Source organism: Morone saxatilis, unplaced genomic scaffold (genome assembly GCF_004916995.1).
Source record: "Morone saxatilis isolate NCDOM2014 unplaced genomic scaffold, NCSU_SB_2.0 Contig20, whole genome shotgun sequence".
NCBI lineage: Eukaryota > Metazoa > Chordata > Actinopteri > Moronidae > Morone > Morone saxatilis.
The window spans coordinates 11611709-11625761 of NW_023339763.1; the positions used below are offsets into that span (position 1 = coordinate 11611709).

The following is a 14053-nucleotide window of genomic DNA, read 5'->3' on the forward strand; positions in this document are numbered from 1 at the left end:
TCCTGGCAACGTGTCTTGCCCATAATATTCTCAATCTAACTTCATTATTAACCTCCATCAATAACCGCCAATTCGAACCCTTAGATTGTTAGACGGACGAGATAAAAATCACCCAAATAATCCAAAAAACACATTAAGCCAATTCAGTCTGCGAGAACCAATACTTCTAACCAGCAGGCATATAGTTTTTCGAGCTCATAACAAAGAGGCAATGCAGGCGCCCAAAATTCAATCAAACAGGACATAATAAACAGAGCCACCCAGGCTACTCTACTGCTATACTGGATGGACATTCTTCGAGCCGTAACCAGTGATGTCAAAGAAGATACAACGAGGAAAGAGTGCCCTGATAGACAAAACCATACACCACCTAATAACTGCCAGCACGTCCCTTTATCTATTGCCGCAGTCACAATTAGCTGACCCCTTCTTTCCTATTACATCCGCTCACAACCGTCATGTGCATCTGCTACAACGCGCGCGCAATCCAAGGTCCACAAAACACAAAACATACACTTCAATGAAGCCATGACAACTAGAGATACGCCATCGGCCCCACACAAGCTACACCTCAGATCACAACACACACAAACATACCAGACAACCAAACACCTAACACACACACACACATTACACGAACACACAACCTACAACCACACACACACCACACAAACACACAAACACACAATATATACTGAGCACTCATTATCCACCCACATGCCTACATCCTCCACTGAGGAGGACTATTGGTATGTTTCTGCCACATAACAAAATCAATGTCGATGCTGAGAGCAGTTGGTGGTATAAAACAACTGAGTGAAACAAAGGCTGAGCTAATAAAAGAAGATCAAATAAAACACAGGCTACTTTAGGCATGATACATGGCACCAGCCATTTTGGCAGAAAACCAACCATCATTTGGAGGCCCTATTCTGTTATAAAAATCGGGTTGGTGGTAAAACGGTAAAGGATGTGAGTTATGGACTCTGCAGTGGCCAGTGGGCAACAAGATAGTTTCCAGCTCTGATAGCTAAGCAGTATATATGATAAAAGTGCACAATGTGATGTAAAAATGGGGCACTTAAACTGAAAGAACTTCCATTAATTTGGCACTTCCTGTGGCTACCTTCAACTGGTTGAAAAACACCCTCTGCCTTATGATCCCGTTTCATCTGCTTCTTAACCCACGCTCAGACTACAGCCTTTGAACACTGAGGTGCTATGAATATCAAAAGGCATGAAGCCCAGGATTTACTTTTGACTGCATAGTTGTGGTTAAAGTGCAGTATAGTAAATGAGATTAAAAAAAAACAACAAAAGACTCAGCTGGTCCCAAATCATGGCTGCAGAACAGTATTGAGAAGAAAAACCAGTGAGGACTGCAAACCATTCATCAACCCCCCTCTCTCAATGGGTACATGGCTCCCTCTGTTGGTGAGATGAGGGTTTGTCAAATTATTCACATTTCCTCTAAAATAACAATTGAAACATAGCAGGATCCTAAATGATCCTGAAAAAAATTAATTACCATTCAACTCTTACACAGCTGATATTGACTGGTGTAAACAATAAACAGATCATTGTGTTGTTATTATGTTGCGATCTGGGACTTAAGAATGAACTCTGAGAAGCAAAGGGATGTTTAAATAAAGACACAACAACTCATCATCTAACTGAGACGCTCACATGTCACAAAGCCCAAAATGATGTTGAATTAGTTATTACTTGAAAATGATCCCTACTCGCTACCCTGACTTCATATTGTTATTCATAATTGGTCCTCCATAAACACTATATTTCACTTGTTCCTTCTGCTGACGGCAGAATAAAGAATACATTATGTGACAAAACTGTATTCAGGTTGAGCAACACCCTAGTGCCCAGTACATCTAACTTTGCTAAATGAAGAAATTAGAACCTGTTTATATTAGCGAGGTATTTAATTACTGTAATCTGCTTAGCAAATAAGTAGCATTAATCTATTTGGCATGTAATATCCATGAACAGAGAGCTTGAGGGCCTCTGGGTGAAGTGTTTTGTTGTGTTTAAAAATGATTTATTCAGACCTCTCCGCCTTGCATGCAGTGGCTTGGGAAAGCATTCGCATATATTCTTGGTACTACTGTCAATACTATCGGTTAAAAACACACAGATCAGAGATGTTTTTAAACTATTGCAATACCAAACTCTATGTCTGTCTTTGTTGTATTTAATCTGCTTCAACTTTATGCTGCCCACTTGTACATGGGAAGGAAAGGTTTAGCTTTTGCATGTTTTTGCAATATCGACAATGTCAGTACAGTAATCAATAGGTGTATGCTTGAGAGTTAAATTCATCCAATTTGTTGGCTGTAAAACAAGTGGAGTCTTGCTGTTGTGTGTGCTCTAGATGTGAAACCTCAGGTAGAATATGCTCAGAATGTATCACCTCTTTGCTGCAGAATATTATACTTCCCAACCCCTAATCACATTTGTCTTTAGTTACTGCTGCTGAGAATGAGAAGTCAACAACACAAAAAACTAAAAAGCTGAAAATATGCTGTGCACAGCAGTGCTTCTCTTCTGGGTGCCAGCTGGTGCAGGGCAAACCAAAGTAAACCAAACAAAATGTATTCCAGCACACACCAGGATACTAGGATTGACACTGTTTTATTACATTAAAAAACCCCAAAAAGGAGAAAACTACGTGTTTCGCATGTTGCTTTATCAGATTTGCTGGTGTGCCTTTAAATAATCAGGTGCTGATTAACAGGGAATCCAACAGGTTCATGTTCCAGTACAATACAATAGCAAATATTATTCTACTACCACTAAAGATGAAATATAAATATTACATTTTATAATTAACAATAAGATACAATTCATATCTGAGTGCAAAAACTGGCTATTCCACACACTATATTTTCCCATATTACAATATTTCTTGTAATACTGTAATATTGTGTACAGCTGATTATTGAAAAGGCACATGTTATGGTAATTAAGCACATGGTGAATCTGAGGAAGCAACATGTGAAACATGTAGCTCGCTCCTTTTTGTTTTATTTTTAATGTAATAAAACAGTATCAACCCTAGTATCCTCATATGCACTGAAATTTTTGTTGTTTGGTCAACACAGAAAGCTACTTCTGCCATGCAACTGACTGATAAACAACGATTGACAACCCAAGAGTACTTCAGAGATTTAGTTTGATTTGTCCTGGTCAATAAAAACTGATAAAAATGACCGTAATAGGAATGAAACAATTGTTACAGCATTTATGTGTAATGACTGAGAGGACAAGAGCATAATACAAAAATCTTTGGCACTTACCACTGCTGTTCTTATAGGAGGGTCCAGGTACTGCAGCAGATGGAGGGGATGCTGGGACAGACGCACTTGAGGCCGACTTCTCTGGAGTTGAGGTCTTACCTGCAAGTTGAATTAACACCATAAGGGACTTTTTTTTTTTTTTTTTTTTTACAACTGTTTTTACAACTTCATGCATGAGCATTTTAAAAGATCCATACTGTCTACAGTATATAGCGTGGGATTTCCAATCTTCCCTCCAGTTTCCTCGGCCGACTGCAATATCTCCATGTCCAGCACGATCACCACAACCCTGGAATACAAGAAGAAAAAAGCTAAAATTAGGCCAAAGGGGATTACATGCTGCAAACAAATAAAAATAGGGAGAGGAAGGAAGATAAAAACACATACCTGCCATCTGACAATGAGTTGGTGATGGTCCTCTTCACCTTACACACACAGTTAGGTACCAGGAGGTTGTCTTCTGGCAAATGGTTTAACTGTGTGGCCAGCAGGAAGGCTACATACACAAACACACACATATCCAAATATGTCAATGCAGAAAAAAGTTATTCTACAGATTTATCTATGACTGGTACTGGATTATCTTCTGAACTGCAAGTTTTCCTTAGCGTTTCTGTACTGATATTTCATGTTTGTCTGTCAAACTGCTGCCAAAAGGCAAAATATGTACCTTGGCAAACCGAACCCACAGTCTGACAGTGTTCTGGCTAGTGCAAGATACTCACAAGACAAAGAGTGCTGACCGTCGCTCAATATGAGCCGGTACCTTTGTAGACCAGTCTCACCAGTGATCTTACGGATGTTCTGGCAAACACAGAGGGAGGGAAGGATTTTATAAGCAAAAATACAAAGCAGTATGTTTTCACGTGTGCGTCTCTGCACTCATCTTAATCTATGCATTTTACACAGGTGTGATGTGGAAACCTGAAGCCTCCAGTGCACACACACTGAGAATGTGTTCACTCACCAGCAGCTGCAGCACAGGATCGTTCACCTCTGAGCCTTTGAACAGGGCCTAGACCATAACATACATGGACTTGTTAGTATATGCTGCCTGGCCCCATCCTGTCCCATAACATTACCATCCGGATAAAGTTACTGTCAATCATTAACTGGAGATTAATGAAGTGGTTATTATGCATTGTAGAGATAATTGTATAGCTTTTAATTGGCTCTATTAGCTCAGAGGATCCTTCTTGGGCATCAAGAACATTTTATTTAGATGGTACGGGTTTTATTTTGAAAGTTGAGGTCGGAAGCTCGTGTTTGCCCATTTGATCCACGCTAGCTTGACGTCGGTTCTCTGACTGCCGCGTGTTGGCCTGAAACGGAATCAAAACAAACCCCTAAACTGTCCCCCGGTGCTCGGGTGCTTTTATTTTAGTTCCCGATGGATCTTCCATGTGTCCAGTGGCAAGATCACGTTGCACAGAAATGGACCGGACTCGACCCCGAGCTAAAGGAGCATTTTACATCCCTGCTTGAAGTAGACGATGTTTTTAAATACACGCTGACTCTGACAACGTGAGTAGCTAGCTCAACATTGCGTCTGTTTTGTACTTGTGGGTTTCCAGTCACTATCTGATCAGTCTGAGAGTTTATGAGACAAATCTAAATGGTCTTTGAGACCTGGATTGGACCACTTTTTCCTCTCATGTTTCACTTTTGCAGACACTGTATTCACTTGTTTAAAGTGAACATACAGGTGTACATATTCACATCCTGTAACTCAAAAGTACTCATCTCTGCTACAAGTCTTGCATTAAAAATGTCTCTTAAGTAAAAGTATGTTGAGTATAATCAGGTAAGTACTAAAAAAGACTGCCCCTGTGACTTTTATACTATAATATACCACTAGATTATTATTACTCATGCAATAATATAAAAAAAAAGATGTATAGGACTGTAACTAATGATTATTTTAATTATGGATTGATCTGCTAATAATGTTTCATTTTAGTATGAAAATAGTGAGAAATGCGGTAACATAACTCAGAGCCCAAAAGTGACACCTTCACAATGCTTTGTTTTGTCCAACCAACAGTCCAAAGTGCAAAGTAATTTTAAATAAACTGAGATAATTAAAAGGAAAATGAGCTAAATCCTCCCATTTGAGAATCTGTAACCATAAATGTTTGCACATTTTTACTTTGATTATCATTATCACTACTTGCCAATTCATTTTCACTTCAGTTAATAGACTAATAGTTTCAGATGCGGTTGTGTATACTGTTAGGTATTTTAATTTATAACAATCATCATATATTATAAGCTCTTTGTATGTTTTGTCTGAAAAAAAGCTTAAAGGAAACATAGTGGAGTATAAAGTACACGATTTCCCTCTGAAATGTAGTGGAATAGTATAAAATGGCATAAAAAGAAAAGACTCAAGTACAAGTAGCACAAATTCGTTCATACAGTACTTAAGTAAATGTACTAAGTTACATTCCACCACTGAACATAAGCTTTCCTGCTGTATGTTGAACACAGAGACACTAATTTAGTTTCTCTGTAGTCTGTGATGGTCCGCATTTCTGTTTCATAGCCAAGATGATCTGGACTTTGTGCAGTCGGTCTCTGCAGGATACTCTGTACAGAAGGACACAGAACAAGCAGCCAAATGCAGGGAGAGGGGCAACTCTAGCTTCAAGAGCAGAGACTACACTGCAGCCGCTCTGCACTATTCACAGGTGAAGTCAAAATCATATTCTCTTGTTCTATATGAGCCAGAAAATAGAAACTTCAGGTCCACCATTCCATTCAAAACGCTAGCCTGCTTTTGATTATGTATGAGCTGTATCTGACCTTTTTCTTTTAAGTCTTATTTCATCTAAAACATACAACTGTTTAGCTGTTTTTTGGATATGGGATCAGTAGAAGCTGAACAGGATATAACATAGTAATAGTTGTGATGCATTGTAAACAGTATTCATCAGATAATGTTGTATATCTCCCTAAACTGGTTCAAAATCTGATGGACTGTAAATACAAATTGTTTACATTTTGAGAACAGTACTGAAAAAATGCATTTGGGATTTTATAGCAGTATACCTTAAACATGGTGTCCTTCCCAGTCCTAATTAACATGCATCAACATCCAGCTCCTTTGTCTCTTTTCATGACAGGGCATATGTTGTGCTCCCCAAAGTTCGGAGCAGCTGTCTCTGTGCTTTGCCAACCGCTCCGCTGCGCTCTACCATCTGCAGCACTACCAGGTGAGTTGGCGCCATCTTCAACAATGAAATAATGAGGTAGTGTTGTACTTGTGGTATCATTAAAACCTGCTTAAACCAGTTCTGCTTTTTATTCGTCAACTACAGATGGGCCTGTAGATGTTTAACAGATTGTATCCTTGTGTGATCAGGTTGATCAGCACTTGACTGTAAGAATCCTGCAGGAAAAATGTGTACTATATATAAACAGTACAGTCACATGCTTAAGATGTAGTTTATATTGAAGTCCACACAAATAGCCGATGGTTTGGGTACATAAATGGGTTATTTCATAATGATGTCGAAGGGTCTGTGAGAAAACATTAAGGAGCTTTCTCCTCAGCTACCTTGGTAATATAAGATTTTCACTACAGGAACCCATATAATATCATTGAGAGGTTATTGTAGATGTACTTCTGGAACCAGAGGCTCATCTTCTATAATGCCTTACTTAATTGAAGCCTATCAGCCTCACGATTGGCTAATTGACTCAACCTTGTTTCATGAATTCATTTCTTCGACTCTAATAAAGCAAGTCAGACACATTCCAGAGTCTTTTATGGGCTGCCTTTTACTACCTGTGTAGGGCTAAATGACAGATTTAGATGAAATCTGAAATGTGCAGGATAATAATTCACTCAGAGGCCTTTTGAGGTTTAAATAGACTAGTAATGAAGCTTCTGCCACTACTGATGCCACAATGACCACTTCTCACTTAGTGTCCTATAGAAATGGCTTTATTATTCCTTTCTCAGGTCAGCATCTCCTGCTTCGATAGTAGATCCGTACTCATTCTTATTTATTATTTATTATTTAATATTTAAATGTTAATCATCTGTGGCTGAACTCAAGTGTTTCTTCTTTTCCTCAGGAATCCCTTGATGATATTGACAAAGCTCTAAAGAATGGCTATCCCTCTCATCTTTTACACAAACTAGAGGACCGCCGCACGCAGTGCCTCAAACACCTCTCTGCAGGCCGAAAGGCAAAAGAGGATCATCACAATCCTGCCTCAAAGAATAATAAAGGTCCAGACAGAGAGGGACCTCTCACATTTGGCATTTGTCCTCAAGCTGCTGTCAGCTTCAGCCCAGAGAAAGGTCGACACCTGGTGGCTGCAGAGAGGATAGCAGCCGGGGAGGTGATCCTCAATGACAGGCCGTACAGCTGTGTCCTTATACCAGGGATGGAGGAGGTGAAAGGGACGGGAGGAAGAGAGGACACGGAGAGAGGAGTGTTGCTTGGAATGGAGCACAGGCGCTGTCACAGGTGTTTGACTGAAACACTGTGTCCTGTGCCGTGCGAGGGGTGTAACTACAGCCGATACTGTTCAGCTTCCTGTCAGCGAGACGCCTGGGAAGAGCATCACCGCTGGGAGTGTCCGCTCGCAGCAGATCTGATGGTGATGGGTGTGATGTTGCAGCTCGCTCTGAGGGTGACAATGAAGGCGGGGTTCAAAAACATCCAAATGGCCAGGGATCCAATCAGAGACAAGCACACAAAGTCAGAGCCAAGCTGTCTAAGCAGGGAGTCCGGTGATTCCTATGCAAGTCATGCTTCATATTACGGTGACTCTTATCTGAGCGTGTTTCACCTGCTGCACCACCTGAAACGCCACAGCCCTCCTCTGCGTTTCCTGTGTGCGGTTACCGTGGCAACGCTCTACCTAAAGCTCAGCAAGGCAGGACCTCCACCTGCATCTTGGGACCTCAGTAGACCTTCGGAGGGGAACAACCAATCACAAGACGAGGAGGGTGGTATCGCAGATTGGAGCTCGGAGCTGTGGCTGCTGGGAAGTGCAGTTCTGAGGCACATCCTGCAGCTGATGTGTAACGCCCAGGCAATCGTCACGCTGCAAGATACAGGTGAAGAGTGTTATCACCATGCCTCAAGTTTTATCACAATATGAAATCATGACTGTGTCTCAAAGTCGGAAAGATGGAATAAGTTTATGAGTGTTGCATCAGTGCAAAGCCACCACAAGATGATCCAAGTAGTTAAAAACCCTAAACACCGACATTTAAGAAACCAGAACCAGTGAATTTGGGGCATTTTTGATTAAGCGTTTATCGAAATTGTTCATTTTCTGGTAATTGATTGATTAAATCAGCTCTACTGTAATGGTATCCATGCTTATACAGTCCACTATAGCAGAATTTGTGCTTTTTTTTAATAATGCATGATGACGAAGACGATGTTCTTGTGTTGCTCAATGACCTTTACTTTCCGGTTCTTGCGACTCACAGGAGCAACAACCACGGCAGTGCAGTCGAGCAGGGAAATCCGCATTGCTACGGCAATATTTCCAACTCTAAGTCTTCTGAATCATTCCTGCTGTCCCAACACAAGCCTGGTGTTCAGCACTGGAACCGGTGCTGATCCCTCAGGTTCAGATGTGTCTGCAGATCTCAGTGAGAGTGTATCTGAGGACAGAAGCACAGCCCGCGGAGTGACTGTAACTGTCAGAGCAGCCAAAGTTATCACTCCTGGACAAGAGATCCTGCATTGCTATGGTAGGAAAATTAGGCTTTTTGTCAAGGTGCTGATATATTTCATAAATCACAGGGGCAAATAGCAACATTTCTACAGCTCTCTCCACTGAAATGAGAGCTTCATTGTGTTGTTCTTTTATCTTTTGAGCTTTAACCTGTGCTGTTGTGCATCAACTCCCACCCTCCCTCACTCAGGTCCCCACAGCAGTAGGATGGTGACCCAAGAACGCCAGCGTCTCCTGCAGGATCAGTACTACTTCCTGTGTCAGTGTGAGGCCTGTACTCAGCAGCAGCAGCAGGAGGAGGGTACAGAGGGTACAGAGAGCAGAGAGCAGAAGTCAGATGCTGGAAATCTACATAAGTCTGGTCTCCTGTGTTGCAAGTGCAAAGGCCCTCTCAGAGTAGGTGTTTATTAATGTTTTTGAGGATTTTCTTTTTACAATTCTATATGATTAATTGCACTACTTATTGATGAATTCCTCTTTTGACATTTATCTTACAGCTGTTGACTTTTGAGACCCTTTATATGATTTTCAGAAAAGCAGTGAGGACAGAAGGATAGAATTTATATGTTCGCACTCAACCTGTGGTCACCGTATGCCTTCATCTGAAGTGAGTCACAGGCTGCAGGGGATCAGGGTCGCCCTGGAGGAGGCTGTGGACCTCATGGAGAGAGAGAAGCCAGGTCATTATGATACATTATGCACATATAATAATGTGTGTGTCATTTGTTCAGGAGCCTTTTGTTACATCTCTGCTACATAGCTTCTGCTCTGCCCTCCCTCAGATGAGGCTCTGAGACTGTTGAGAAGGACCCAGTGTCAGTCCGGACTGATCCTCGCAGAGACACACCCACTGCAGGGGGAGCTGGCAGATGCCACAGCCAGAGCATATGCCACAATGGGTGAGAATAATAAAGCATGAGTATTTGCAGATGAGCTTTGTGGTTACTATATCCCTACTGGTTCATGTGGGTAACAGATGGGCTGTTTTTTGTGCTCTGTTCTGTTTGTCTGTTATGTATGTATATATATATATATATATATACACATTTGTGAATACCGTCTAATAGTCCCAACTAACAATCCCACCCAAACAAAACCAAAAACAATAAAATGTTAACTTCTTAATGGAAGTTTCAATTGATTACACTTTTACTATTACTATTAATGAATGTTTCTACTAATTGGTTGTTAAGGTTTAAACTTACTGGAGGGCCGCCACCTGAAAAGGTCTGGTTCTGGAAACCCAGTGCACCTTTTTTATGAGGCTTAACATACTTTAACCAGTTGAGTAGATATCACAACTCAAAATACTCTTTAATGATAGAAAAAAAAACATGAAAGGGTTAAGGACTGATTAAATTTCTATACCAATGTACTACTATACCAAACTATTGATAGCAGTGGTTTCTCGGAAAACAAGAATATACTGAAACATACATATGCAAACAGATTCAAGCAAACCCTATAATTGGATTTATAACCCTGTATAAATAGCTGGATAATGTGTATTGGCTGCTACAATACACATTGATTGGATTAGTACTAACAGCAAGTGAACAAGCACAGTGATGATGACGATGAAATGCTTCATAGTATCATGTTTAATTTCAGATATGTTGCTAAAGCAAAGAAATCAAATGTGTGTCAAATTAATCAATATGTGACCTAAAGATTTTTCAGTCCTCTTACCGCTTTGTTTCTTTCTATAGGTGACTGGGACAATGCAGCCTCCCATCTGGAGCGAAGCACTGTAGCTATTGGCTCCCAGTACGGAGAGGACAGTATTGAACTGGCTCGTCAACTCTTCAAATTAGCTCAGCTACACTTCAATGGGTGAGTAAGTCATAGAAATAGTGAGGAACATTTTCAGAGCGTGTTGTTTTCAACATCTGATTATAAATACGTATTAATACTAACTGTAATAATAAGTTAATAACAATTTCATGATTTTGACTTATTAGTAGAACTAACATCTCTTCTTTGCTGTTTTTCTCACCTCCTTCTCCCAGTGGTGCCAGAGGCCAAGCTCTCTCTGTCATCCCCAAGGTCAGACACCTCCTCTGCCTTCACTGTGGCCCTCACTGTCATGAAATACAGGAGCTGCAAGCTATGGAGAACTGCCTACGAGGCTAGTCTTACATGTACACAAGAGTGGAAATCTTAACAATGTGATTCCAGTTGTGAACTTTGAATACTGATTAAAATCTGTTAAATCTTCTGTGTACTTCTGTTGATATAAAAAAAGTATATATTACTGTTCATAAGCACTTTTGTATACATATACAGGTACTTTTATACCATTATACAGTAATAAGTATACTGTTTTAGAGGTGACGTATGAGTCTGCACAGCTAACAAATGGCCACAGGTATACATGCAGCTGATTGTGGCTCTCTGACCTCTTGCTGTCAGAATGTATCCATCAATAATTTCAATTTCATGCTTCAGTGGTAGCCTTGCAGTGTGAGGCAACTTATCCACCAGGTACTTCCAGGTTACATGTACTTCTCTAAATGAAACTGAAGTAAATGTGTGCGTACTTCATGATTGTGGTTAAGAAATGTTTTACACGGCAAGTTAATCAATCTATACAATCTGCAAATACCCTCAGGTACTACATACAGATATAGGGAGTCCTCTGACCTTTAGGTGGCAGCAGTTATCCACTGACAAATTCAATTTCATGCTTCGATGGCCTGAAAGCAAGATTTAGCTCTGACTCTTGAACCTACAGTACCCACCCCATGTCCTCCAAGACCTTTATACATTCAACTTAAAGGTCATTTATGAATCTATGAAAGCATTTCGTAAAGGTCTTTAGTTTTTTTTTCCCCCTCTTAACTTATAATCAATTAGTAACCTTCTACTGTGCCACATAAACGGCAAGAAAACAAGGGGTCTGATCACTGTGAGCTCTGCTGCAAAGGCTCATTGGTTTTCAGAGATGAGGGACAGCCCCTGTTCAGCAATAAAATCTCGATCGCAGCTGGAACTCCCGAGGCATCTGCCAGTTAGACATCACCAGTATCTGGAGGGCATCCAATCCGACAGATTCGTACTTAGGGAAAGTTAAGGTCAGCTCAGAAGCTCAAAGAAGCAGCTGGTGAAATCAGCCAAGGAGTCGATTAACAGTGAATTCAAAAAGGCTCCACGCTGCAAGTTCCTGCTGATTATTGTTGAGATGAGGTTGCCGCAGGTACAGGACCAAATAAAGTAAAGCCATTCATGAACTGTTGAAACTAAACTGGGGTCAATTTTGAGTCCAAAGAATTAGGCAATATCACAGATATTGTAATTAAATTCAGAAAAAACAAGATTAGGGCGGCAACCAGCAATTATTTTCATCACCTGTTAATCTGATGATTATTTTCAGAGAATCTATACAACTAATATATAAAAATTACCTAACAGGCAATCAGTGCTGCAAATAGAAACTTGTATCTTCAAAATCAATTTATTATCACAAATAATTTTATTTTGTGTCATTTTTGATATTGTTTTTTTTATTTTTGTATGTTTTTCCATATAGTAGATGTCCAAACTAGCTGGCTTGAATGAATGTCATACCGCTTGTTAAATGTTCAACCACTCTATGCTCAAACAACACGATACAAACCATACATGCTGTACTATGAAGTATCTCCAAGTTGTATTATATATAAATAACATTTTCTTTTGGTATAAATCATGGAATTTACTGACTGAATCATATTTAATTTCAAATGGATTTGATAGTGTAATTCCACTCCCTGCTCAAATCACTGCTTGAAAACCCTCAGCACCTCTGCTGTATATTAACATAATGTTAACATGACATGTCAGATAATGTCTTCTTCCAAGTGGGAGAGTCACTGATGCAGATCAAAGTCTGCAAATGCAGAGCTAAAGATAATATTGCTTACAGAGACGTTGAGTGATACCGCACACAATAGGAGATGTTTGCTAATGTAACCTAACATCCTCTACTGTACAGCTCATGATAACATACAGTTGTCATAGTAATCCTAGATAATAAAACTACAGTATTTGAATGTTAAAATCCAGAAATGTTCCGCTCTAAACGCACTGCTTAAAGAATACTAATGTAGAAAAGCCATTGACTATAAATCAGGTTCTAGTTTGTCTTTGCACTGCTCACACAAATTGTGTGCATCTCAAGATCTAAAACTGCTCATTCATGTTTCAGATATTTTTGTTTGTTTGCTTTTGTGAGCTAAGCCATGTGTGCTTCTATATCCGTCTGGAGCTCAGGGAGAAAATGTGAGCTCATGTTCAAAGGGAAAAATGCAAGCGAACTAAATATTTCGAAGTAGGGAAAGAAAAGAAGCATTAGGAGGGGAAACACAGGCAGCATGAATAAATCTACAGACCTCCAGTATCAGATCACAGTTTCCTTATTTGACTGTCCAGTGCCATTTGAGGCCATTTCCAGTGGCTGTGATCTCGGGCTTATCAGATGTCTGGCTATACATAATGCAATCAAAATTGGCCAGACAGCAAACAAAAAGCTGTTGCGTGTGTATTCTGTAACAAGGCCTGCGTCAATATCTGTAACACAGACCGACAGAGTTACTAACAGCTGAGTTGGCCTGACTCAACGTGTCTCCTGTAAGCCGCTGGTCATCAACGTTACAACCACCCCTACATGAATTATACACACAGCTGTAACCATAACAATGAACTCTGACCTTAAGTGTGGAGGTGTGGCTGGCTATTAAAGTGGTTAACGAGAGTAAAATTTGCCATTTGAATCCCATTTTTCCTGTATTTCTACATAAATAATATAAATAATAGAATATGGTAACCAATGCTGAAATAATGAGGTTGGTCATCATGCTAAATTCTGCCAGAATAATATTAAATATGAATAGAAAAAGCTGTCTTACATCATTATGACAACTTTAAATATGAATAACATTTCTTTATTCCTTCCTTCTTCCTTTAATCTCTTCCTTCCACCCCATCTCAATATCCTGGTCTAAATTACTAAATAGCCTTCTAATCAACCAGCTCACATGTCCTTTCTTTCT

General features: G+C 40.0%; 2 protein-coding genes across 6 annotated transcripts in view; one reads left to right on the forward strand and one right to left on the reverse strand.

Annotated features, from left to right (window-relative positions):
* LOC118331385 (replication protein A 70 kDa DNA-binding subunit-like) overlaps window positions 1-4409 on the reverse strand; it is a 38791-nt gene extending 34382 nt beyond the window's left edge. For 3 of the 5 annotated variants that reach the window (XM_035666274.1, XM_035666275.1, XM_035666273.1), the window contains exons 1-5: window positions 4282-4407; window positions 4040-4118; window positions 3702-3810; window positions 3512-3603; window positions 3315-3413 (exon numbers count right to left, since the gene is read on the reverse strand). In XM_035666274.1, coding sequence (XP_035522167.1) covers window positions 3315-3413; window positions 3512-3581 — 169 coding nt within the window. In that variant the 5' untranslated portion in view covers window positions 3582-3603; window positions 3702-3810; window positions 4040-4118; window positions 4282-4407. Of the gene's footprint in view, window positions 1-3314; window positions 3414-3511; window positions 3604-3701; window positions 3811-4039; window positions 4119-4281 lie in introns of all 5 variants that reach the window. The other 2 variants (XM_035666271.1, XM_035666272.1) reach the window with 2 other exon arrangements.
* Window positions 4410-4603: 194 nt separating this feature from the next.
* On the forward strand, window positions 4604-11241 carry smyd4 (SET and MYND domain containing 4). Its single transcript, XM_035667159.1, has 10 exons — window positions 4604-4838; window positions 5860-6004; window positions 6440-6529; window positions 7398-8391; window positions 8773-9039; window positions 9214-9419; window positions 9556-9703; window positions 9806-9922; window positions 10733-10856; window positions 11033-11241. The coding sequence occupies exons 1-10, from the start codon at window positions 4705-4707 to the stop codon at window positions 11154-11156; spliced, it is 2349 nt and encodes a 782-aa protein (XP_035523052.1). The 5' UTR covers window positions 4604-4704; the 3' UTR covers window positions 11157-11241.
* Window positions 11242-14053: the final 2812 nt, after the last annotated feature.